The 27,283-nt window shown below is 47.8% G+C and overlaps 1 protein-coding gene across 3 annotated transcripts in view; it reads left to right on the top strand.

The window, feature by feature from the left end:
- LOC144506652 (SAM domain-containing protein SAMSN-1-like) overlaps positions 1-27,283 on the top strand; it is a 79,177-nt gene that overhangs the window by 42,293 nt on the left and 9,601 nt on the right. For 2 of the 3 annotated variants that reach the window (XM_078233053.1, XM_078233051.1), the window contains exons 2-6: positions 12,814-12,894; positions 16,383-16,541; positions 20,327-20,453; positions 25,186-25,340; positions 26,723-26,929. In XM_078233053.1, the coding sequence (XP_078089179.1) occupies positions 12,814-12,894; positions 16,383-16,541; positions 20,327-20,453; positions 25,186-25,340; positions 26,723-26,929 (729 nt within the window). The remainder of the gene's footprint in view (positions 1-12,813; positions 12,895-16,382; positions 16,542-20,326; positions 20,454-25,185; positions 25,341-26,722; positions 26,930-27,283) is intronic. The other variant, XM_078233052.1, reaches the window with a different exon arrangement.

The following is a 27,283-nucleotide window of genomic DNA, read 5'->3' on the forward strand; positions in this document are numbered from 1 at the left end:
TGTGTCTGTATTTACAGGGGTCCCCGGGGAGTGTGTCTGTATTTACAGGGGTCTCCGGGGAGTGTGTCTGTATTTACAGGGGTCTCCGGGGAGTGTGTCTGTATTTACAGGGGTCCCCGAGGAGAGTGTATGTATTTACAGGGGTCTCCGGGGAGTGTGTCTGTATTTACATGGGTCTCCGGGGAGTGTGTCTGTATTTACAGGGGTCTCCGGGGAGTGTGTCTGTATTTACAGGGGTCTCCGGGGAGTGTGTCTGTATTTACAGGGGTCCCCGAGGAGAGTGTATGTATTTACAGGGGTCCCCGAGGAGAGTGTATGTATTTACATGGGTCTCCGGGGAGTGTGTCTGTATTTGCAGGGGTCTCCGGGGAGTGTGTCTGTATTTGCAGGGGTCCTCGGGGAGAGTGTGCCTGTATTCATAGAAACCCTACAATGCAGAAAGAGGCCATTTGGCCCATCGGGTCTGCACCAACCACGATCCCACCCAGGCCCTACCCCCATATCCCTACACATTTACCCGCTAATCCCTCTAACCTACGCACCTCAGGACACTAAGGAGCAATTTTAGAATGGCCAATCAACCTAACCCGCACATCTTTGGACTGTGGGAGGAAACCGGAGCACCCGGAGGAAACCCACGCAGACATGGGGAGAACGTGCAAACTCCACACAGACAGTGACCCAAGCCGGGAATCAAACCCAGGTCCCTGGAGCTGTGAAGCCACTGTGCTACTGTGCCGCCCTATTTACAGGGGTGTCTGAGCAAGTCTATGAAACAGCAAGTTTTTGGAATGTGTCAATATTTAATTGGAGCCCGCTTGCGACAGTTGAATATCATGTCATGGTAGGAGCTATATGGTGATATTAGGAAGCTAAAATGGTGGTTAAATGTTAAACAGGATGAGTCAGCTCTTACTGCCCGTCAGTCCTGCTGTTTAGGGAGTGTTTCTGAGAATAATTCAGCTGCTTAAGATTGCATCATTGTAAAATTCTCCTGAGGCAGCGGGTATGAAAGTTGCCAAAGCAACACCGTGGAACAGAGTTCATTTTCCCTGCTATTTACTCCCTTCTTGTCTGAAGGACTGCTTCACTCAATGGTCTAGTCCAAAGTACGCCAGATGGTGACTGTTAGGAAGCTGTTCAACTGTGACAGGCATCACAAACCTGTCTGTTCCTGTCCTCACTTGGTGATTATAAACATACAGCCTTTCAGGTGGAGGACAACTCTGCATTAAATTATTTCTAATTTCCCTCCTGCAAAGCACTTTGAGATGCCTTACTGCAGCAATGGCACTATACAAATACAAGTTGTTGTTATTATCGCAGTGGCATGCAGAATTGCCCCTGAGTGTCCAAAAATGTTCAGGTTAGGTGGGTTAAATGAGGATAGGGCAGAGGGGAGGCCCAGGTGGGATGCTCTTAGGGAGAGTCGGTGCAGACTCGATGGGCCGAATGGCCTCCTTCTGCACTGTAGGGATTCTATGATTCTAACCCACCCAGACCCAAAAGCACTTCATTTGGTGTGAAACGCTTCGGAGTGTTCTGAGGACGTGAAAGATGTTATATAAATGCAAAGTTATCACTCTCTTCATCTCAAGATGTAGATACTAGCTGGCCGCTGGGTGTTCTGATTTAAGGTTTGGCAGCCGAGAGGCGAAAATCTTTCGGAACTGTGTGAAATTTGACCAACCGGCAGTGACGAGGGAGAGTTGGCTACATGATTAGTCGGCCATGTTTGGACATCACTTCAGGTTAATCTGGAGGTTAGCCAGCTACTTAATGCCGCTGTGGTGTTTGAGAAGAGGATGTCTTGTGGTGCAGTGGGCAGCATCCCTACCGCTGGGTCAGGAGCCCAGGGTTCGAGTCCCACTCCAGCACATGACGGCCAAGGGAAGGGATATATGAACTGTGGCCAAACTGGTCGATTGTTGAATCTTTCCAATGTGTCCGATGGCAGATGGTAAGGACGAGACGGTTTCCTGGTCTGCTACGCTGCGGGAGGCAACGGCAAACCACAGCGGTACTTTGCCAAGCACCATCATGAATCAATCCAATGGAGGTCCATCGTTGCAATTGCTCTCAAAGGGCATTATATCTGAAGGAGGAGCATTTGGGATTAGGAGCAAGATATGTCCACCGGAATTCTCTGGCCGTTCACACCCCGCTGGCACTACCAGCGCTGACGGAGAATTTGCCGCTCAGCCAAATCTCTGTTCGCTGCAGCGGGACTGGAGAATCCCAGCCATAAGACCATAAGACGATAAGATATAGGAGTAGAATTCAATCACTCAGCCCATCGAGTCTGCTCCACCATTCAATCATGACTGATAAGTTTCTCAACCCCATTCACCCGCTTTTCCCCGTAACCTTTGATCCCCTTACCAATCGAGAACCTATCTTTCTCTGTCTTACATACATTCAATAACCCGACCTCCTCTGTGGCAATTCATTCCATAGATTCACCACCCTGCGGCTGAAGAAATTCCTCCTTATCTCAGTTCTAAAGATCCAGTTATAAAGATCTCAGCTCTAAAGATCCAAGGGCTGTGTTCTTGGATTCTAGTATCTCCTACTAATGGAAACATCTTCCCCACACCCACTCTATCCAGGCCGCTCAGTATTCTGTAAGTTTCGATGAGATCCCCCCTCATCCTTCTAAACTCCATCGAGTACCAGACCCAGAGTCCTCAGACTCCCATATGTCAAGACCGGAGAATTTGACCCATCATTAGGATGGTTAAGCTGGCCCTCTCCAGCATCCTGACCATGATGAGTTTAGGGTCCTGTCCTGCTTAACCCACTGTCTGCCAATCCAACATTCACCAGGGTGATTTTTGAAAGAAGATAAATGTGGCAGGTCGAGTTGGCACCAGAAATAAAAGGACATGAATAGCTGCTGCATTGCTCTTGTTCTTCAGCGTAGGGCTCTGCACTCTGAATGTGCCCTCCACCATACTTCCAGGGGTTTGCAAATTTTCTTGGGTCAGCACTCTCATCGCTGAGTCAGAAGGTCACAGGTTCAAGTCCCACTCCAGGAACGTCAATCACTATTATCCAGGCTGACATCCCAGTGAAACACTTCCTTTTCATTCGTGGGACATGAGCGTCGCTGGTTGGCCAGCATTTTTTGCCATCCCGAGTTGCCCTTCGAGAGCAGTTGAGAGTCAACCACATTGCTGTGGCTCCGGACTCACATGTAGGCCAGACCAGGTAAGGACGGCAGATTTCCTTCCCTAAAGGACATTAGTGAACCAGATGGGTTTTTCCAACAATTGACAATGGTTTCATGGTCATCAGTAGATTCTTAATTCCAGATTTTTTTCATTGAATTCAAATTCTACCATCGGTGGGTTTCAAACCTTGGCCCCCGGAACATTAGCTGAGTTTATGAATTAATAGTCTAGTGATACTACCATTACATCCCCAGGCTTCCTTTCAATAAAAAATATTTTTTGAACGTGTTAAAAATGAGATGCAAGTCTCGGAGAGACTGTCTGAATTCTCACTGAGACGTCCTGTTCTGTACAGAGGATTTCATCATTGCTCTTAGCCAACACCATTTGGCTGTATTCATCGCGTCTGATTGCAACACTCAGTGTCTGCAAACTGGAACAGGAGGTGAATGCTTAAAGAGAGATTAAGTAAAAAATTAACTTCTCTGCTTCCCATTTTCCATTTCCCACCTCCAGTTCAGGGTGAGAGTTATTCACTCCTGTATTTGACTCAATAAGATATTTTGATCATAGTGACACTGGTAATTTTCAATATTGTCCAAGGATGTGTGGGTTAGATGAATATTGGCCATGCTAAATTGCCCCTTAGTGTCGCAAGATTGGGGGAATTAGCTCGGTAAATATGTAGGGTTATGGGGATGGGGCCTGGGCAAGATGCTCTGTCAGAACTGGTATTGGTCAGAACATTGAAATCATTGGTCAGAACATTGAGTACAGGAGTTGGGACGTCTTGTTGAAGTTGTACAAGACATTGGTAAGGCCACACTTGGAATACTGTGTACAGTTCTGGTCACCCTATCATAGAAAAGATATTATTAAACTCGAAAGAGTGCAGAAAAGATTTACTAGGTTGCTACCGGGACTTGATGGTTTGAGTTATAAGGAGAGGCTGGATAGACTGGGACTTTTTTCTCTGGAGTGTAGAAGGCTGAGGGGTGATCTTATAGAGGTCTATAAAATAATGAGGGGCATAGATAGATAAGGTAGATAGTCAATATCTTTTCCCAAAGGTAGGGGAGTCTAAAACTAGAGGGCATAGGTTAAATGTGAGAGGGGAGAGATACAAATGGGTCCAGAGGGGCAATGTTTTCACACAGTGGGTGGTGAGTGTCTGGAACAAGCTGCCAGAGATAGTAGTAGAGGCGGGTACAATTTTGTCTTTTAAAAGCGTTTAGACAGTTACATTAATTAGATGGGTATAGAGGGATATGGGCCAAATGCAAGCAATTGGGACTCGCTTTGTCGTTAAAAAAAAAGGGTGGGATGGACACGTTGGGCCGAAGGGCCTGTTTCCATGCTGGAAACCTCTATGACTCTATGACTCTGTCGGAGAGTCGGTGCAGACTTGATGGGCTGAATGGCCTCCTTCTGCACTGTCGAGATTCTACGATTCTGTTCTATGAAATAATTCTGATCAGTGCTGAGAAGGTCGGAGTAATGTTCTCACCATTTGATTCAAATTTCCCGATGCTCTCTTTGCCACGATACTTACGGAGTTGTTAATCTTCCCGGTCACTCCCTCAGCTCCACCTTCAATCCCCTCGTTCTCAGTTAAACATTTAGAGTCAGAGGCAGGGAGCTCTACTCGGGAAACTTCCTGACCCAGCAGGTCGGGCTGGGGAGGTAGGGGTGGGATGGAGTCGGACTTGCCACTCGAAGACTGTTTGGAGGCAGCCACAGTGACAGGTGGGTGCCAAGGCAGGCTGGTTAGAAGGTCCGCCTTGGTTCTCTGGGACTGTGGCCTGGTTGTAGTAAAAGACGTAAGGTCCTTTTGCCTCTGTTCCTCACTCAACCTCATATCCCTACACACTGCCTCGTACCCCTCACTTACCCTCCATAGCCCTCCCATGCTCCTTCATACCTCTTCATGCCTCTCACACCCTCCATGCCTCCCCTATGCCAGCTCATTCCCTTATGCCCCCCATGCCTCCTCTTACCCACATGCCTATCTCCCATGTGCCCTGTAATTGAGTCAATGAACCACATTATAGCAGTGACAATGTTCATACAGAAAGATTAATTTAGAAACCACCTTTGAAAAAAATCTGCTACTCTTACAACCTAATCAAAGAGACAGCGCCATTCACAGTTTCAAAAACACTTCATACCTCATCGTCCCGTTCTATTGAACTTACAGACTTTGAAAAAAATCAAAGAAAAATATCACTGTCATCTCATAAAGGAATCAACCAATCAAAGCAAATTCTCCCCCGTCATCTGCATATCTGCGCAAACAGATCACCACGACAGATTCCATTGGTGAATTTTGGAGCTCATCCAAGCATCCATAATGAGGACATCCTAAGAAACAGATGACTGGCCATCTGTTTATGTTGATATAGTTGCCAGGTGGCCTCATTTTACTCTCACATTCTTACCACATCACAAACCCCTCTTCCCTGCCCGATCAACCGTCACCTCCACCAATAAGTTCATTGACTTCTTTATCACTAAGATTCTCCCCCTCTATTGACTTTTTCCAACCTTCCCATAGCCCAATAAAATTCAACCTGGCCTGAGGCTTGAACCTCTCTCTAGTTTCTCTGTCATTTCCCCTCAGCCGCTTTTCGAGCTCATTTTGTCCGAGACTCATACTCTGCTCTGTTGATCCTATTCCCACTAAAATGTTGACCACTCGGCTGCCCACCTGCCCCGCACACCCCCCGCCACCCCCAACATAGTTGAGAAAGTCTGGTGTCATGGTTTGTCCCCTCAAAAAATACCTAACCCTCATCCTTTCTGCTTTTACACTTCATGCCACATTTTCCAACTTCTCCATAAGTCCTTGAATGAGATTTTTGATTTTGAAATCCATGGTATTTTTTGAATCTGTCAAATTCCCTCCCTAGCAGCACAGTGGGTGTACCTACACCATGGAGACTGCAGCATTTCTAGAAGGCAGCTCACCACCATCTTCTCAAGGGGCAATTAGGGATGGGCAATAAACATTGAGCTGAACCAGCAATTCTCACATCCTGTGGAAGAATAGATTTCCTAAATTAGCTTTCCTCCCTGGCCACCTCCCTGAAACATCTTTTATCAAAGTCCAAAATTGCATAATCCCCGAGCAACAACTTCCTCAAACCATATTAAAGCTGCTGACATGATAACAGGACTACAGTGGTTGAATGATGAGGACTGGATGTGTGAACTGTGTCATGTTCATGGTGGCACAGTGGTTAGCACTGCTGCGTCACAGCGCCAGGGACCCGGGTTCGATTCCTGGCTTGAGTCACTGTCTGTGTGGAGTCTGCACATTCTCCCTGTGTCTGCGTGGGTTTCCTCCGGGTGCTCCGGTTTCCTCCCACAGTCCGAAAGACGTGCTGGTTAGGGTGCATTGGCCATGCTAAATTCTCCCTCAGTGTACCCGAACAGGCACCAGAGTGTGGCGGCTCGGGGATTTTCACAGTAACTCCATTGCAGTGTGAATGTAAGCCTACTTGTGATGAATAAATAAACTGAACTTCATATTCCTTAGAGAATAGAAGATTGAGGAGTGATCCAACTGGGGCGGCACGGTGGTTATCACTACTGCCTCACAGTGCCAGGGACCCGGGTTCAATTCCCGGCTTGGGTCACTGTCTGTGTGGAGTCTGCACATTCTCCCCGTGTCTGCGTAGGTTTCCTCTGGGTGCTCTGGTTTCCTCCCACAGTCCGAAAGACGTGCTGGCTAGGTGCATCGGTACAAGAAAAACAGTTTAAGCTAGTTTCCTCAATTAACTAACTTCAAGTGCTCTCCAGTAGAGAGCTTGTATCTCCGTGCTTCAGTCTGGATGACCTGAAAACTGAAACAATTAATTTCAGTTAGATGTTAAATACTAAATACAAACCAAAGTAGACTTGTCAAAATGTCTTTTGTCATTTGTCCGGTCCAAAATGTAAAGAAGTGATGGATTTTGGGCCATTTCACAGTGTGGAACATTAACAGCATTATCTAGAGTGTTGTGCCAAATGGCCCCTGTTTCTGTTTAGTGGGTTCTATTTAAGAAATGTTTCCTTTACACCCAATGTCAGAGGAAATGTCACCAAGCAAGATTCACTGTGGCACCAAGTATCAGTTCTGCTTTCCTAATTTCCCATGTTTATAAGACCCATGAGAGAGTTCAATGATGGAATTTATTGACGGGAGAGTTAAAAATTCACAGAATCACAGAATCCCTATAGTGCAAAAGAGGCTACTCAGCCCATCGAGCCTGTACTGACAACAATCAGACCCAGGCCCTATCCCTGTAACCCTACCTATTTACCCTAGCTAGTCCCCCTGACACTAAGGGGCAATTTAGCATGTCCAATCCACCTAACCCGCACATCTTTGGACTGTGGGAGGAAACCGGAGCGCCCGGAGGAAACCCACGCAGACACGGGGAGACCACAGCCACTCACCCGAGGCCGGAGTTGAACCTGGGTCCCTGGCCCGGAACAAAGAACAAAGAACAGTAGCGCACAGGAACAGGCCCTTCGGCCCTCCAAGGCTGCGCCGAGGACGTTGTCCTGTCTAGACCAATTGCTGACCACAATTCAGGGATTATACTGGGCTGTGGTTTTCTCCAACTGTCTTTTGACCCAGTGCCAAGCAGTGGGTTTTTCTCAGTATCTCTGCTAGGATAGTGCTGGGGTGTGAACAATCCTGACTATTCCTGCTGTGAGCAGGGTGAACAACCCTTGGGAAAGAATACAAAAGCAGCATGACAGGGATGGACAGGGTGCTGCTGTTGTCTGTGGAAAGTAGGCCATGAGAGTGAAAAGGGTGGTGGGGTTGGTCGGGGTAGAGGTATTGTTAAGCATGAGGGCAGGCCCTTGAGACTATAATAGCAGGAGAGAGTGCTTAGAATTACCTAATAACTATAACTTGTCTTTTTGACTTTGTCATTATCATCAGTCCAAAGCTGTGCGGGTCAGGTTGATTGGCCATTCTGAATTGACCCAACTGTCAGGGGGATTAGCAGGGTAAATGTGTGGGGTCATGGGGATAGGGCCTGGGTGGGATTGTGGTCAGTGCGGGCTGAGTGTACTCCTTTTGCACTGTAGGATTCTATGATTCAATGAGCTCCCTGCTGGGTGACTCACAAACTTACCTCAAATCAGTCAAACTTGCCCCGGACACCCAGGATCGGCCTTCCAAAGGTTGCCTGGAATTATAGGAGAAAAGGGACACAGAGTAAGTAGGAAAATTCCTGAAAATATGAGACATTTGGCCAGTCTAATTGGGACAGTGACGGATTGTGAATGGTCCTCAGCCCTTTGAACTGAGGGCAAAGCTGGAACTGTGACGGAACAATGAAGCAAATTGTTCTTTTGTTTCTGTGCTGTTGTTCGCTCTGTCCTGGTGTAGATCTTGACTGGCTTCCACTTGTCCCTAGTAGCACACTCAGGTGACCAATTCACTTGGGTGGCACGGCGGCATAGTGGTTAGCACTGCTGCCTCACAGCGCCAGGGACCCAGGTTCGATTCCCGGCTTGGGTCACTGTCTGTGCAGAGTTTGCACATCCCCCCCATGTCTGCGTGGGTTTCTTCTAGGTGCTCCGGTTTCCTCCCACATTCTGAAAGACATGCTGGTTAGGTGTATTGGCCATGCTAAATTCTCCCTCAGTGTACCCGAACAGGTGCCAGAGTATGGCGACTAGGGGATTCTCACAGTAAATTCATTGCAGTGGTAATGTCAGCTTACTTATGACAATAATGAATAAATACATTTGTCAGGCCAGACAATCAGTGTCAGCAGCCATTTGACTATAGGGGCCATTGCATTCTGCCTTCACCCAATACTGGCACTGGCCAGGGATCAGGAGCTGGGACTCCTGTACCTCCCCTATCCAAAACCCCCACACACCCTCACGCACTCAGCCAATGGCAATCGCAGTGTCCCTGAGCTCAACTAACCCCGCACATGCCTACAATCAAACCTGGAGCCTTTCTGGTCTCACTGGGCAACGGATTCAACAAACAAATGTCCAGATCAGAACAACTTTCTAATTTTAAAAATCAAAAACTGATGAGTAGGGTTTTTACATCGAAACTGATTCCTTACTGGAAAAAGCAAGATAAACCCCAAAATTAACCAGGTTTCCCTGAGGTGGAAGCGAAACAACAAATATGTTAAAGTAACTAAATTTGTTCAAACAAGAGTTGCTGACAGGCATTTGATATTAAGAAGGATTTAGAATCACTGAATAATTGTCAAGACAGGAAAGGAGGATCCGAATGATATTAACATCATGAATGCTTCTGTTGAAGAAAGAAATACATTTCAGTCAATGAAGCACTGACCCTCTGACAGTGCAGCACTCCCTCAGCACTGACCCTCTGACAGTGTGGCACTCCCTCAGTACTGACCCTCTGACAGTGTGGCACTCCCTCGGTACTGACTCTCTGACAGTGCGGCACTCCCTCAGTACAGACCCTCTGACAGTGCAGCACTCCCTCAGTACTGACCCGCTGACAGTGCGGCACTCCCTCGGTACTGACTCTCTGACAGTGCAGCACTCCCTCAATACAGACCCTCTGACAGTGCAGCACTCCCTCAGTACTGACCCTCTGACAGTGCAGCACTCCCTCTGTACTGACTCTCTGACAATGCGGCACTCTCTCAGTACTGACCCTCTGACAGTGCAGCACTCCCTCAGTACTGACCCTTTGAGAGTGTGGAAATCGGAGCATCCAGAGGAAACCCACGCAGACATGGGGAGGACATGCAAACTCCACACAGACAGTGACACAAGCCGAGTATTGAACCCAGGTCCCTGGCGCTCTGAAGCAGCGGTGCTAACCACTTTGTCACCATGCCGCCTCTGTACTGACCCTCTGACAGTGCGGCACTCCCTCAGTACTGACCCTCTGACAGTGCAGCATTCCCTCAGTGCTGACCTCAGTACTGGGTGGCACAGTGGTTAGCACTGCTACCTCACAGCACCAGGGACCTGGGTTCGATTCCCGGCTTGGGTCACTGTCTGTGAGGAATTTGCACATGCTCCCCGTGTCTGCATGGGTTCCTCCAGGTGCTCCGGTTTCCTCCCACAATCTGAAAGATGTGCTGGTTATGTGCATTGACCCGAACAGGCACCAGAGTGTGGCGACTAGGGGAATTGCACAGTAACTTCATTATAGTTTAATGTAAGCCTTTTTTGTGACGAATAAATAAACTTTAACTTTAACTTTTAACATTTAAATTGACCCTAGTGTTAGAGGGATTGGTGGGATGGATGTGTGTGGCTGCAGGAATAGGGCCTGGGTGGGATTGTGTGGTCGGTGCAGACTGGATTGAACGAATGGCCTCCTTCTGCATTGTGTGGACCTGTGTGACCCTCTGACAGTGCAGCACTCCCTCAGTACTGACCCTTTGACAGTGCGGCACTCCCTCAGTACTGACCCTTTGACAGTGCGGCACTCCCTCAGTACTGACCCTCTGACAGTGCAACATTCCCTCAGTACTGACCCTCTGACAGTGCAGCACTCCCTCAGTACTGACCCTCTGACAGTGCAGCACTCCTTCAGTACTGACCTTCTGACAGTGCAGCACTCCCTCAGTACTGACCTTCTGACAGTGCAGCACTCCCTCAGTACTGACCCTCTGACAGTGCAACATTCCCTCAGTACTGACCCTCTGACAGTGCAGCACTCCCTCAGTACTGACCCTCTGACAGTGCAGCACTCCTTCAGTACTGACCTTCTGACAGTGCAGCACTCCCTCAGTACTGACCCTCTGACAGTGCAGCACTCCCTCAGTACTGACCCTCTGACAGTGCAGCACTCCCTCTGTACTGACCCTCTGACAGTGCAGCACTCCTTCAGTGCTGACTTCAGTACCGGGTGGCATGGTGGCACAGTGCTGGCAATTGTGGACTTTTTGGGGCCATTAATTGGCCTACCTATCCAAATGTTAAAACCCAACCCTGACTCTGTCTAAAACTTTAAACTCCAACCCCCAACATGTTCTAACTTTAAAACACCAATCCCAGTGTTATCCACAGTCTGGATCTAACCCTGGCCCAATCCAAACCTCTAAATTCAATGCCAACATTGTCCAGAATGCTAGACCCAACCCCCATTCTGTCCAATTCTCCAGACTCTGCCCCTATCCTGCCCAAACCTTTATAATTGGGACTGAGCTCGGGCACCTGATTGTCCACTCACCTGGTCATCTGAAGCACCTTCACAATAAATACCAACAAAACCTGCTTTTGGACAGAAAAGGTTTCTCTCAATTTCGGAACTTTGCATCGATTTGAATAGCCAATTAGATGCTTCTTTTCAGAAAAGGTTCGTTGATATTGATATCTTTTCATCTGTTCAGCGGAAAACAGATAAAAACAACAACCTCATATCTGAGGAACAGTAGCCAATCTCCATGCTCCACTGTTCTCTCATCAAAAAACTCAAAACTCACTTTTGGTATATTTTAGTTCATTGCAAAGGATGCTAACAACCTATCTTGCAACTAACTACTTTGGATGGAGTGTGAAGCACGCTGTACCTGTCCTGGGAGTGTTTGATTGGACAGTGTAGCAGGAACTTTACTCTGTATCTAACCCCGTGCTGTACCTGTCCTGGGAGTGTTTGATGGGGACAGTGTCGAGGGAGCTTTACTCTGTATCTAACCCCGTGCTGTACCTGTCCTGGGAGTGTTTGATGGGGACAGTGTAGAGGGAGCTTTACTCTGTATCTAACCCCGTGCTGTACCTGTCCTGGGAGTGTTTGATGGGGACAGTGTGGAGGGAGCTTTACTCGGTATCTAACCCTGTGCTGTACCTGTCCTGGGAGTGTTTGATGGGGACAGTGTAGAGGGAGCTTTACTCTGTATCTAACTCCGCGCTGTACCTGTCCTGGGAGTGTTTGATGGGGACAGTGTAGAGGGAGCTTTACTCTGTGTCTAACCCCATGCTATACCTGTCCTGGGGGTGTTTGATGGGGACAGTGTAGAGAGAGATTTACTCTATACCTAACCTCGTGCTGTACCTGTCCTGGGAGTGTTTGATGGGGACAGTGTAGAGGGAGCTTTACTCTGTGTCTAACCCCATGCTATACCTGTCCTGGGGGTGTTTGATGGGGACAGTGTAGAGAGAGATTTACTCTATACCTAACCCCGTGCTGTACCTGTCCTGGGAGTGTTTGATGGGGACAGTGTAGAGGGAGCTTTACTCTGTATCTAACCCCATGCTGTACCTGTCCTTGTCAAGCCCATGTATGAGGCCTTCCATGATGGAATATGCCAATGACACTCACTGATTGGGAACCAAGAACAAACACATTAATATAACCGCATTCAAGATTTCAGGACTCGTCATGTGCTCAGCAACCAATTAAATCGCTAGGAAATGTAACCACTGTCTTAGTGTAAACTGGAGAGAAGGAAATCAAGGCAGTGTGATCAGAGAGTGACTGGGACTGTCGCACTGTTCCCGTGTGTGGCAGCACCTTCATATGAGGAGAGGGGAAAATTGCTGCAGCTAAAAGTGACTTTAAAGAATAATGTTTGGGAGGACAATAAGCACTAGCAGTTCTCAAACTGTGTAGGCTCTAGTTTAACCCAGGTATAAATGGGCTTGTGACTAAACAGTGCTCTTTCTCTTGTCTCTATTACAGCGCACCACCAGTTTTGGGAGCTTCGACCGATTCAGACATCATCCACACACACCAAAGTCGGAGGAGAAAGCTGACAATAGTGTAGGTGTTCTTGTTGTCAGGTTCTAGTGACAGTGTGAATAGTGTGATCTTTTTGCACCATTTCAGGCTGGAGGACAGTGTGCCATTGCTCAACAGCTAACCAACTCTATTAGCAGCTCATAATTCTACCAACAGCTCATCCAACCTAATATACACTGCCTCTCACTTTTACTGACCCTATCTGTGTGTTTGTATTCCACACTTTATGGTCTTCCGTACTGTCCCTGCCTCTCTTCATATCTCTCGCTCTTCCTGACTCGATCACTCTCTGCCTCTGACAACATCTTTCCTAACCTCATGCATTCAGTCTCTCTTACCCTGACTATGAACAACCCTCTCCCAACATCCCCCTAACCCTAAATATAGACATCCCTCTCCCAATATCCCCCTAACCTTGACTATGGACATCCCTCTCCCACCATTTCCATGTGAGTGTGTGCATATGTGTGTGCATGTGTGTGTGTGCACAAACATGTTTGCTTGTGTGTGTACACTTCTTTTGAATAAATTGAAGACACAGCTTCTTCGTTTCTTTTGAGGGAGCAGGACAACTCCTCAGTTCTTAAGGACGAGCCCCTCCAGTCTCTTCATTTTATTGCTAGACTATTTATCTGCTCACTGGATTGAGATTCACATATCGGCCAGACCCAGCAAGGATGGCAGAAGAATCCTACAGTGCAGAATGAGGCCATTTGGCCCATCAAGTCTTCACAGACCACAATCCCACCGAGGCCCGATCCCTGCAACCTCAAGTATTTATCACGCAAATCCTCCTAACCCACACGTGTTGGGACAAAAAGGAGCAATTCAGCATGGCCAATCTGCTTAACCTGCACATCTTTGGACTGTGGGAGGAAACCGGAGCACCCGGAGGAAACCCACGCAGACACGGGGAGAATGTGCAGACTCCACACAGACAGTGACCCGAGGCCGGAATTGAACCCGGGTCTCTGGCGCTGTGAGGCAGCAGTGCTAACCACTGTGCCACTGCGCCGCCCCGCAAGGTGGTTTAAATTTCATCCGCTGCCATGCTGGGATTTGAGCCTAAGTCCCTCTGGGCCTCAAGACTCCAATCCTGCACCTCAACACTACAGTTTCCTCATGGTATCCCCAGTTTTCTGGAGACTCCTGGATAATTCTGGAGGATTGTCAGTCCTACTTTCTGGAGGCAATTTGACTGAAAGAGATCATGCCCAAAGTCAAGTGAGACAATGATCATGAGCAGGCAACGCAACTGGCTGCTTGATTCAGAGAAACTGAGGCTAACAGCGAGCGTGCGTGACTCAGAAAAAAGAGATTTGTATTTAGTTAGTGTCTTTCATGACTTCAGAACATCCCAAAGTGCTTCTCAGCCGATGAAAGTTCTTTCTTTTGTCACTCATTTGTGACAGTGTGGCCACTGTCATCATGTAAGGAAACTCCGCAGCCAATTTGTGCACAGCAAGCTCCCACGCACACAGCAATGAAAATATGACCAAATAATATTGTTGTGGTGATGTTGATCGAGGAATAAATATTGACCCATTGACGCTGGAGAGAAATCCCATTACATTACATTCATTACACCATGGGATTTTTTTTGCATTCATCTGAGGAAGCAAATAGACCACAATTGTAATGTTTCATCCAAAATGTGCACCTCTGACAGTGTGACATTCCCTCGGCATGGCACTGGGAGTGTCAGCCTGGATGTGTGGTCCTCATGTCTCTGGAATGAAGGTTTGGAACCCACAACCTCTTGAACAGAAGAGATGAGGGTTTTACCATAAAGTCAAAGTTATTATATGGACCAGAGATCCTCGTTGAAGCACAGGTTAGAGGTGGTGGGAGGGGATGAGGGTGTGGGGGGGGGGGGGGGGTGCGGGGGATATAGATTCATAGAGTCACTATGGTACAGAAGGAGGCTATTCGCCCCTTTGAGTTGACGCCAGCTCTCTGTAGAGCAATCCAATTCGTCTCAAACTCACCCACTCATCCACCTGATATCACTGCAGCTATGACAGTTCTATTCCCTCAGTGCCCATCTCATTTTCTTTTGAAATCATTGATTGCCAATGACTCCTCATTGTTAAGAATCTTCCAGAAAGACAACTTATGTCAGGAAGAACATATCTGTAACCCCAGGGAGCAAATGTGTTCCTGTCCGACTGTTGGTTGCCACCTCGGTTCTCATTGGTGGGGGAGGAGGAGTTGCCCAGGGTTTTAGGCCCAGATACACCATGGTGAGAGTGCCACCTGATGGCAGGGCAGATGAGATGCTGCCTAATGGAGGAGGTCTTTTCAAAATGGCCCCACCCACTGAAGACCAGCTGAGTGTGGAACCGGGGATAAGGATCAACAGCTCTCAATCAATGCGACCTCTGAATCACAGACCATAGAATGGTAATAGCACAGAAGGAGGCCATTCGGCCCATCATGTCAGTGCTGGTTCTCCCAAGGGTAAATTCACCGAGCACCATGCCCTGCCTTCTCCCTGTAGCTCTTCTATTTAAAATCATAATTCAAATCCCTCTTGAATGCCTCAAGTTAACACGCATCCACCTCAATCTCAGGTAGTGCGTTCCAGATCCTAACCACTCGCCTCTTTGATTCTTCCACTATTGCTTCTTTTGCCAATCCCATGCCCTCTCGTTCTTGATCCTTCCACCAATGAAGATATTTTTCCCCATCTACTCTGTCCAGCCCCTCATGATTTTCAATCAGATCTCCTCTCAACCTCTCTGCTCCAAGGAAAACAGTCCGAAAGTCTCCAATCTACCCACATAACTGAAGTTGACTGATTAATGTCAAAGTGAGAAACTCATCAGGCTTGAGAGTGATGCCTCCTGCAGTTGGACAGCCCACTGATACTCACTGTTTGGTCCAATGTGTGAAAGATGGTCTGCTGGTTTGGTATCAAGTATCTGATGCCTGTTCCTCAGTGAGCGGCCAAGGGTTATCAGGGTGAAAAGGAAACTGGAGATTTGGGATTATCCTGGAGTCTCCAGAAATTAAAATTTATTGGAAAAAAATCTCTCTACCTTTCCTCCTTGAAGATGCTCCTTAAAATCTTGTGGGTACAAATTGGCTTCCAAGCTTCCTGCATTACAACAGTGACTACACTTCATAGAATCATTAAACCGCTACAGTGCAGAAGAGGCCATTCAGCCATCGAGTCTGCACTGGCTCTCTGACAGAGTGTCTTACCCAGGCCCTCTCCCCCGTCCTATCCCCATCAACCTCACACATTTACCATGGCCAATCCACCTAACCTTTGAACTTCATGTTTACCTCAGTGGCTGTGATGTGCATAGGGACTTCCTGAGGTCACAGCAGGTGCTATAAAAATGCGGGTTCTTGATTAACGTTTTGCGGTAAAATTCCTTTCTGGGTGGAAACGTTGGTTAAAGAGGTGACTGGAACGTTTTTTTAAAAAACATGCCCCCTGTGAGGACGCGACCGGAAGGAGTTTGCAAGCTGAGTAACGAGGAACTTCTTCTCCTTGATAGAATGGTGAAGCTGAACAAAGCTCTGAAGCCGTTGGAGAACAGCATCCGGTAAAGTCTGGACAGAATGGGAGCGGCCTGGGGAAAACCATGCGCGCCATTTCCAAAACCATGAGGAAAAAAATGGCACGAAAATACGCCAAAGCTCTATCGGAGGAATTGGTGAGTTTTAATGTCACTTAACTGTGCTCATCCTAACCCGCTCACAAAGTGACCATTTTCTAATCACAGTGATAACATAGATTCATCAAAACCCAACAGTGCAGAAGGAGGCCACTTGGCCCATCGGGTCTGTACAGACAACAATCCCACCCAGGCCCTATCCCCTAATCCCACACATTTACCCCGCTAATCCCTCTAATCTACGCATCCCAGGACACTAAGGGGCAATTTAGCATGGCCAATGCACCTAACCTGCACATCTTCAGACTGTGGGAGGAAACCGGAGCACCCGGAGGAAACCCATGCAGACACGGGGAGAACGTGCTGACTCCACACAGACAGTGACCCAAGCCGGGAATCGAACCCGGGTCCCTGGCGCTGTGAGGCAGCAGTGCTAACCACTGTGCCACCGTGCCGTATCGTTAATGAGCGATACCACAGTTCCTACCAATTAACATGGCAGCATTTAAAAGGGCCAGTTGTCATATCAGGAAAATTAGCAGCAGGCTTTATAAAATTATAGAATCCCGACAGTGCAGAAAGGGGTCATTCAGCCCATCAAGTCTGCACCGACTCTCTGAGGGGCATCTTACCCAGGCCCATTCCCCCACCCTATCTCATAACCCTGTGCATTTACCGAAAATTCACATCTGAGGTCAACGGGGATTTCCGTTTCTGGACCCTCACCCGCGCCAATTCCATTGCGGGCAAGGTTGTAGAGTTCCGGCCTGTATGTCTCTTCATCAGAGTGAAGAATGTCAGATGCTGGGTTTTTCCAGCATTTTCCGTTTTCATAACTAGATAGCATCTTGTCAATGTTTGATTATACGCTAAAACATTTTAAACTCTAATTCTGTCTTAAACTTGTCAAATGTTGGTTAGACCACACGCATACTGTACATGGTTCTAGTCTCCATATTATAAAAAGAATATACATGCACCAATGAAGGTGCAAACATAGATTTACAAGAATGATATCACATCATGATACTCATCACGATAGAGTGACTAGAACAGAGGAGGATGAGAAGCTGAGGGGGTAAACTGATTGAAATCTTGAAAATTATGAAGAGATGTGATAGGATTGACATAGAGAAGAAGTTTCCATTCGTACGAGAGATCATAAAGAAAGATAGTCACTAATAAATCCAATAAGGGATTTGGAAGCAGCGTCTTTACCCAGAGAGTGCTGAGAATGTGAATTTGCCATGACAGGGAGTGGTTGAGGTGAATGGTGTAGATGCATTCAAGGGGCAGTTAGATAAACACATGAGGAAAAAAAGAATATGGCGGAAAAAAGAGGCATGCTATCAAAGTTTTTCACTTTACACTCATCAGAATGGCTAATGACCAGAAGGAATAGAAGGAGATGCTGATAGTCTTAGATGACACTGGTTGCAAGAGGCTTTTGTGTGGAGCTTCGACACAGCATGGACTAATTGAGTTGAATGGCCAGTTTTTGGCTGTAAATACTATGTTATACTCTACTCCCTCCAAACGTGGGGTACAGTTTGCACTAAACACCTGACTGTAGTTTAAATTTAGCAGCAACTCAGAGTGGAGTTGAAGCCAACTGGGCGAAAGGTCACATGGCAGAAGAAGAGTTCTTGATGTATACATAATACTGCCAGAAAATGCTGGAAAATCTCAGCAAGTCTGACAGCATCTGTGGAGAGAGAATAGAGCCAACGTTTCGAGTCTGGATGATTCTTCGTCAGAGCTGCAGACAATAGAATATAGGGGGATGCTTATATTGTTCTGGTGGGGTACAGGGGTTGAATTGACAAAGATTCCATGGACAAAGAGACAAAGAGAACGTAAATGGTGGTGATCGTGGCTAAGAATGGTGCCGATAGCGGCACATTAAGAGATCAGAATGTGCAAATGGCTGGACAAAGGTGAGCAGTGGCACCCTTAGACATGTAACAGACAGCCCTAGTGGGGTGGGGAGGAGGGGAGACAATGGTGAGGGAAAAAAGATGGAAAGCGAGATTTTAAAATAGATTAAGTGAGATGCACGTGAAGAGCTGCTTCACCTGAAAAGAATGGTGAGCAGGTAGGAGGCAAAGTGGAAGGTGTTTCACCTTCTGAAAAAGCATTGGAAGGTGCTGTGGGAATGGGGTGAGGTATTGGGGCTGACGGAGGAATGGACCAGGGTATCTCGGAGGGAATGGTCCCTGCAGAATGCTGACAGGGGGAGTGAGGGGAAGATGTGTTGGGTAGTGGCATCATAGAATCCCTACAGTGCAGAAGGAGGCCATTCGGCCCATCGAGTCTGCACCGACCACAATCCCACCCAGGCCCTACCCCCACATATTTTACCCGCTAATCCCTCTAACCTAGGCATCTCAGGACTCTAATGGGCAATTTTTAACCTGGCCAATCAACCTAACCCGCACATCTTTGGACTGTGGGAGGAAACCAGAGCACCCGGAGGAAACCCACGCAGACACGAGGAGAATGTGCAAACTCCACACAGACAGTGACCCGAGTCGGGAATCGAACCCGGGACCCTTGAGCTCTGAAACAGCAGTGCTAACCATTGTGCTACCGTGCCGCCTCCACATCGTGTTGGAGTTGGTGGACATTATGGAGGATGATCCTTTGAATGCGGAGGCTGGTGGGGTGAAAAGTGAGGACAAGGAGACGTATTCTAATTCTGGGAGAGAGGGGAGGGGGTGAGAGCAGTGGTCCGGGGAATGGGTTGGACGCGGTTGAGAGCCCTGTCAACCACAATTAATGGGAAACCATGATTAAGGAGAAAGGAAGACAAAATGGCGGCATTACTATGAAAGTGGCATCATCAGAGCAGATGCATCTGAGGCGAAAGAACTGAGAGAATGAGATGGAGTCCTTGCAGGATGTGGGGTGTGAAGAGCTGTAGTCGAGGTAGCTGTGGGAGTCGGTGGGCTTGTAATGGATACTGGTGGACAGTCTGCCACCAGAAATGGCGACAAAGAGGTCAAGGAAGGGGAGGGAAGTTTCAGAGGTGGACCATGTGAATGTGATAGAGGGGCGGATATTGGAAACAAAATTGAAACTGGTTATCGCGTCGGGGGGTTAAAATCACATGCCCTCTTAAAGGTCAGTTTGTTGCCAGCTTGGTGTTTCCGTGTGTGCTGCACTAAGTGCCAGAGTGCTAATTCCCCAGAATCAGACAAGGAACTTCACAGGTTGGACGGTTTTGAGTGAGCATGGGGCTTTTGACGTAATGTTTCCGTTTCATTGTGCAACTGTGGACAAAAGTTGCCCAGGGTTACGATGTCTGACCACTGCCAGGTGAGTAACTCCACACAGCAATGCAGGAGCCATTTTCTCCTGTCTTAAATGGTACAAGATGTGATGTCACAATCAGTGGAATATTTTAACGCCCAATGTTCATGACTTATCAGATTGAAGTTTTCAAGATATGAAGAAAAGCAATTTAAGATAGATACGGAGAAACTGATTGGTGATTCTAGGATGAGGAGACATAGCCTCAAAATTGGAGTCCGAACTTTCAGAAGCAAAATTAGGAAATGTTACACGCAAAGGGTGGTGAAAGATTGGAACTCTCTCCTGCGAATGGTAATTGATGCGCGATCAATTATAATTTTAAAACTGAGATTGTTAGATTTTTGTGAAACAAAAATATTGAGGCTGTGGGGCAGAAGTGGGTATGTTGATTCATTAAACTGTGAAATAGGCCCAACTTCTGGTTCCAGATGATCTCATTGGTTCTGGGAGTGAATCGGTGGCAGTTACAATTGTCCAAGGTTTTTGAGGAGAAAACTTGTGTTTTTCAGTGTGATGCCAATGCAGAAGATCCTGCAAGCCAAGCGATAGGAGAACATGAACCGGAAGAAGGTTCCCTGAAAGCTTGCGAGTCTATGGAGAGTCTTTATAGTCTGAACAGTGGTCAAAGCTCATCCAGTAAGTCAACTGAAGTGTTTTTCTGAGGATGTAGTCTGTCATAAGCCAGTAATAGTCATACGTCAGACGCCACACTGTCGAGTCACAGGGGCAAACCTTTCCGTTCCGCCCGCCACGGGAATCGAGGGGTGGACCATAGAAAGGTCCGTTGACCTCGGGCGGGACTTTCTGGTTTTGGGGCAAACACGGCCAGCAAATCCCACCCATAAAGTTTTATAACCCATTCTGTCTGTGCTGGCCTTTAGCCCCAAGAGCTATATCGAATTTCTTCTTGAAATCAGACAATGTTTTGGCCTCATCTACTTTCTGTGAGAGTGAATTCCACATGTTCACCACCCTCTGGGTGAAGAAATTTCTCCTCACCTCAGTCTAAAAGGTTTACCCCTTACCCTTAAACTATGACCCCTAGTTCTGGACTCCCCCACCATTGGAAACATTCTTTCTGAATCTACCCTATCTAACCCTGTTAGAATTTTATAAGTTTCTATGAGATCCCCTCTCACTCTTTTAAACTCCAGTGAATATAATCCTAACCGACTTAGTCTCTCCTCATATGACAGACCTGTCATCCCAGGAATCAGCCTGGTAAGCCTTCGCTGCACTCCCTCTGTAGCAAGGACATCCTTCCTCAGATAAGGACACCAAAATTGCACACAATACTCCAGGTGTGGCCTCATCAACACCCTATGCAATTGCAGCAAAACGTCCCTATCCCTGTACTCAAACCCTCTCGCTATGAAGGCCAACATACCTTTTGCCTTCTTTACTGCCTGTTGTATCCGCACGCTTACTTTCAGCGACTGATGCACGAGGACTCAAAGGTCTCGCTGAGTATCCACCTCTCTCAATTTACAACTTTTCGCGATATCCCTCAATCCCACCTACCCACCTTCTCCCCACATCTCTCTATTCCTTTTATCTATACAGACATATCAAATTCTTTAACTCTTTTGATCCTGTCAGCTTCAAACTCCACTGTGAAATTTACCACACAACTCAATTTCTCTTGGGATGAAAACATTTTCCCACTGTCCAGTGTCTTCCAAATTTCCTCATTCGTGTTTGCAACGCCTGAATCCCTCCTCAACGTGAACAGTTTTCCAAGCTTACCATCAGTATCAGTTCCTCTCAGAACCTTGAAAGCTGAAGTTACATTCCCCCAATACCTCTTTACGAAAGGCTTTGCCTATGATTTAAACGCAGGCACAGTCCGCTGTATTTTTCAACTGCCTTTCAGAATAGCGCTGAAATGAGGTGGAATTTCTTCAGCCCGAGAGTGAGAATTCTCAACTCCAGAGGGATGTGGAGGACAAGAGACCGGCAGATTTTTGGAGAGTAAAGACATCAGGGGATATTGGGGACAGCGCAGGAAAATGACACTGAGGGAGATCTAATTGAATGATGGAGTAGATTAGAGAAGCTGAATGGGCCAATCATAGAAACATAAAAACTAGAAGCAGGAGTAGGCCATTCGGCCCTTCGAGCCTGCTCCGCCATTCATTTTGATCATGGCTGATCATCAAATTCAATATCCTGATCCCCCTTCCCCCCCATATCCCTTGATCCCTTTAGGCCCAAGAGCGAAATCTAATTTCTTCTTGAAATCAGACAATGTCTTGGCCTCAACTACATTCTGTGGTAGTGAATTCCACACATTCAGCACCCTCTGGGTGAAGAAATTTCTCCTCACCTCAGTTCTAAAAACCTTATCCTCAAATTATGACCCCTAGTTCTGGACTCCCCCACCCTCAGGAACATTCTTTCTGAATCTTACCTGTCTAATCCTGTTAGAATTTTATAAGTTTCTCTGAGATCCCCTCTCACTCGTCTAAACTCCAGTGAATATAATCCAATCCAACTTAGTCTCTCCTCATATGACAGACCTGCCATCCCAGGAATCAGCCTTGTAAACCTTCGCTGTACTCCCTCTATCGCAAGGACATCTTTCCTCAGATAAGGACACCAAAACTGCACACAATACTCCAGGTGTGGCCTCACCAACATCCTATACAGCAAAACATCCCTATCACTATATTCAAATCCTATGAAGGCCAATATAGAAACTAGAAGCAGGAGGAGGCCATTCAGCCCTTCGAGCCTGCTCCATCATTCATTTTGATAATGATTGATCATCGAATTCAATATCCTGATCCTCTTCCCCCCATATCCCTTGATCCCTTTAGCCCCAATCCTGCGACGATCACCTGTATAAATTTCAAGAGTTAAAATGATGAACATCTTTTTCTGTTACCCTGACCATAGTCAGTGAGGAAATGTGCTGGTTTTAAACTACTTCAGCAGATTCAGAAGATAAGCAAACTCAGGCAAAGGCTGCCCGAGCGGGCAATGTGGTTAACAGTGCGTCACAAAAACAACCACCCACGCTTGCTTATCAGTGGCTCCGTGCCGATTCTTAAAGGTACAGAGAGAACTGTCAATTTATTCCATTCTCCCTGTGCCCGAGAGGGTACACTCTGCACCACCTGAGGTGTAAGGCGATTTCTCACTTTCTGACACGGAGGCCGGACAAGTGTTAATCCGGTCAAGCCTACCTCGAAACCAACATCCAGAAAGGATCCCAGGATTATTTATTCCATTGGTGCTTGTTGTGAGTGTGTTGTGCGCTTTTGCTTGCAAGAGTGATCATACTTTGAAAGTAAAGTTTGAGAATCCTTCACCTGTGAACCAAAGAACCAAACACATCCAGAAACCACACTTTCTTTTAACCTCATCGACATTTAGCATGGGGAATCTGGTTGTTTTTCTGCATTGTTTACCTGGTGATTTTTGTGTTAAATATGTCAAAAAGGAACTTGTTACAGCTACCCTGAATTTATTATTCAGCGACAGATCTTCGCTAGGTTGATGCCAGAGTTGAGAGGATTGGCGTATGAGGAGAGACTGGGACTGTACTCATTGGAATTCAGAAGAACGAGGGGAGATCTTATAGAAAGATATAAGATTATGAAGGGAATAGATAAGATAGAAGCAGGGAGGTTGTTTCCACTGGCAGGTGAAACTAGAACTAGGGGACATGACCTCAAAATAAGGGGGAGCAGATTTAAGACTGAGTTGAGGAGGAATTTCTTCACCCAAAGGGTTGTGAATCTGTGGAATTCCCTGTCCGGCGAAGCAGTTGAGGCTACCTCATGAAATGTTTTTAACAACGCCAGGTTAAAATCCAACAGGTTTATTTGGTATCACAAGCTTTCGGAGTGCTGCTCCTTCATCAGGTGAGTGGATAAAGGAGCATCACTTTTGTTCTTATGTTCTTCCTTTTCTAGACGAGCTAACCTAGGCTTTAGCCTATTGTTGTGTAAGTTTATACACGCTATCCGAAAAGTGAAACGATCCAAAATCCAAAATGTAATGGGCAACGTGGGTTTTGGATCAGCACTGAGATCTGCACACGTGCAGTAGCCCCTGTCTGCCAGCCTCCCGATAGCTGGCCAGCTCCATGACCTCTGCATCGCCGGCCATGCAACCCATCCCATGGCCTGATCACTGGCTCCCTGAACATGCCTGGGCCCCGACCCCATTCCCACCCTTCTGCAGCCCCGATCTTCCACCCCGACCCCATTTCCTCAACCCCCCCACCACCGGCAGTTCCAACCCCCCACCTGCAGCTCCAATCCCCCGCACCCCCCCCCCCCAAGCAGACTGCCACCTCCCCGCTGCACACCCCACCCCCCCCCCCCGCCACCTCATTGGCCAACCATGATCGCTGGCCTCCCCCTCTCCCCTGCAATCCTGACTACAGATACAGAGTGGCAGCGGGACCCCCCACACTCATGATCGCCCCCATCAGGCACCGCCCTATTAGGCTCTGCCCCCTTGGCACTGCCCCATACCTGGTGGGCAGTGCCAAGATGCCCCCTGGGCACTGGCACTTTGCACCTTGGGCAGTGCCATGGGGCACAGGCTGGCACTGCCTAGGTGCCAATGCCCAGGGGGCATCCCCGCATTGCCTGACCCCCTGGGGGGCCCTGATTGTCCCCCTTCACTCCAGAGGGGTTGGACCACCACCTCCCTACTAGGGGGCAGCTGTTGTGAACCCAGTCTTTCAGTCCCGGGCCTGCTAATTATATTTAAAATATATTTAAATGAAGCCCTGCATCGGTAATGCAGCTCCGTGCCTCTTTCCAGAGTGGAGCAGACAGCACTGGAAATCCGGCATTGGGAGACGTGCTTGGGGCCGCGCGCTCAGCACAGATCACACTAAACCAACCCCGCTTAAATCTCCCAGCCTGCTGCACTAAAAAACCAGTGCAGCATGATGGGAGAATGGCCCCATTGTTTCATACGGGCTGTGCAGACAAATCATACTATTCATAGAGTACATAGAGGAGAAGGAAAGGAGAGGTGCAGGATATAGTGTAAATTATTTAAAAAGAGCATTATTAAAGAGTCTAAAAGAGCTAGAGTGCAGTTTTAAGAGCATAGAATGAGAGTTAGAAATGGAAATAGTGGGTATGCTGGGGACAGCTCACAAGAAGTCACCTCGCTCCAGTGTCATCAGGAGCACTTGAAACTTAGCTCAATCACAAGGAAGGATGTACTGGAGAGAGGATAGCACTGAGAGGGGAGCAGGAGAGGAGTTGAGGGACTGGAGACAGAGGAGGTATTTAAACATGCCTGTGATGGGGGGAGAGAGGTAGGCGTGCTGAAGGCTTCGGGAAGAGGTGTAGATTGAGCTGCCTTCAGCAGTCCTGATCCTTCCCTGTCTCTTAAGCAGGCGGCATCGCGAGCAGCTCAGATGCAGCAAGTAACCGTGACAGTTTTAGGCTGGATGACGAAGTGCCCTACACAGGCCCGTTCTGCGGTCGAGCAAAGGTTCACACAGACTTCACCCCGAGCCCCTATGATACCGACTCTCTCAAGCTCAAGGTAAGATAATGCCGATGTATTTGGGTCGGGGGCATCTGTGGCTCACCTGAGTCACAGGGTTGTGTGTTCAAATCCCACTCCAGGGGCCAAATGCTGAATGTATTCCGGGTGAAAACTGACAGAGTGCTGTCTTCAGGATGAGATGTTAATCCCAGGCCCCGTCCGCCCTCTCGGAAGGATTGTAAATGGGTTCCAAAGCATTATTTTGAAGGGGAGTTCTCCCTGATCTCCTGGACAATATTTACTCTTCAATCACTGTCACTCAAAAACAAAGTTAATGGGTGGGATTGTACGGCCTTGCTCGATCGGGGACCGGAAAATCCCACCCGAGGTCAACGGACCTTCCCATTGCCCGCCCCTTGCGCGCTCTGAATCCCGTGACGGGCAGGGCCGTAGACTTCTGGTGAATGTTTCAGGTCAATGACTTTTCATCAGAACTGCCAGGTTATTGACCTGGAATGTTAAATCTGTTTCTCTCTCCATAGGTGCTGCCAGACCTGTTGAGTATTTCCAGAATGTTCTGTTTTTAAGATTTCTCGTATCCGCAGTATTTTAGTTTTGCTGGAACACAGCACCTCTGACAGAGCAGCACTCCTTTAGCAGCACGTTGAAAAGTTTCGGCCTGGACTTAAAACCTCGGTGGGGCTGGAACTTGAGTGTACAACTGAGCCACAGCCAACACCCAGATAGGCTGAAGATTTACTCAGATCCAACCCCGCTCACAGAGCAGAACAGCAAACGTTAGTTATATTGTGGTGCCAAGAAGCACAGGAATGCTCAAGGCAAAAATCTGTTGGCTGCCACAACCCCATCTTGGGCCATCCTGCTTTTTCCCAATGCCTCTCCCACTCCTGCCATGTCCCTACGTAGTCTCCATGTGAAAACACGACTGGAGAGCTGCAATCAAAGAGGGGAGGAGAGGAGAAGGAGGAGGCAAGAGGGGAACAAGAGGGAGGGGAGGAAGGTTTGGTGGGGAGGGGATGGGGGTCATGTCCAAGAGGAGAGGGGGGTAAGGGAGGACGGGGAAAGAGTGGGTAGGAAGGGGGAGGCTGGGAGGTAAAGAACGGGGAGGGGCATGGATTGTAGGGGGACGGGAGAAAAGGGGAAGAAGCAAGATGCGAAACAGGGGAGGGGGAGGTGAGTGGTGATAGTCGAGTAATATGGGGAGCGGAGGATAGGAGAGGAAATTAAATGAAGGAATGGGGTACAGAGGACAGGGGTGGGAGGGTGAGGGGAAGTGCCAGTTTGCCAAGTAATGTTCGCCTCCTACCCATTTCACCCCATCGGGTTAAAATCGACCCTTCTCTGTAACTTTGACTCAGTTACGCAAGTCATTTAAATTCAAAGTGCAAGGATTAACTTACCTCAAAACGTTCTTTCAGAAAGGTGACATCATCGATATAATTAATAAGCCAACCATGGGCACGTGGACAGGAATGCTGAACAGCAAGGTGGGAAACTTCAAGTTCATTTACGTGGATATCCTGCCCAATGAAGACGCCATCCCAAAGAAACTGAGAATGGACAGGAGGAGCAAGCAGCCAGTCCCTGATTCCCTGCAGGATCTATTGGAAAGAATCCAATTGTCGGTTAGTACTGTATGCTGCTTCCTTTGTTCCCTCCCCTCCTGTACCAATCCCAATTACACTGGCTCTTGCACTCAAAGAAACCTTACACCTTACTGGCACAGTGGTTAGCACTGCTGCCTCACAGCGTCAGGGACCCGGGTTCGGTTCCCGGCTTGGGTCACTGTCTGTGTGGAGTCTGCACGTTCTCCCTGTGTCTGCGTGGGTTTCCTCCGGGTGCTCCGGTTTCCTCCCATGGTCTGAAAGACGTGCTGGTTAGGGTGCATTGGCCGTGCTAAATTCTCCCTCAGCGTACCCGAACAGGCGCCGGAGTGTGGCGACTAGGGGGATTTTCACAGTAACTTCATTGCAGTGTTA

This window comes from Mustelus asterias, chromosome 17, assembly GCF_964213995.1.
Source record: "Mustelus asterias chromosome 17, sMusAst1.hap1.1, whole genome shotgun sequence".
Taxonomy (NCBI): Eukaryota; Metazoa; Chordata; class Chondrichthyes; order Carcharhiniformes; family Triakidae; genus Mustelus; species Mustelus asterias.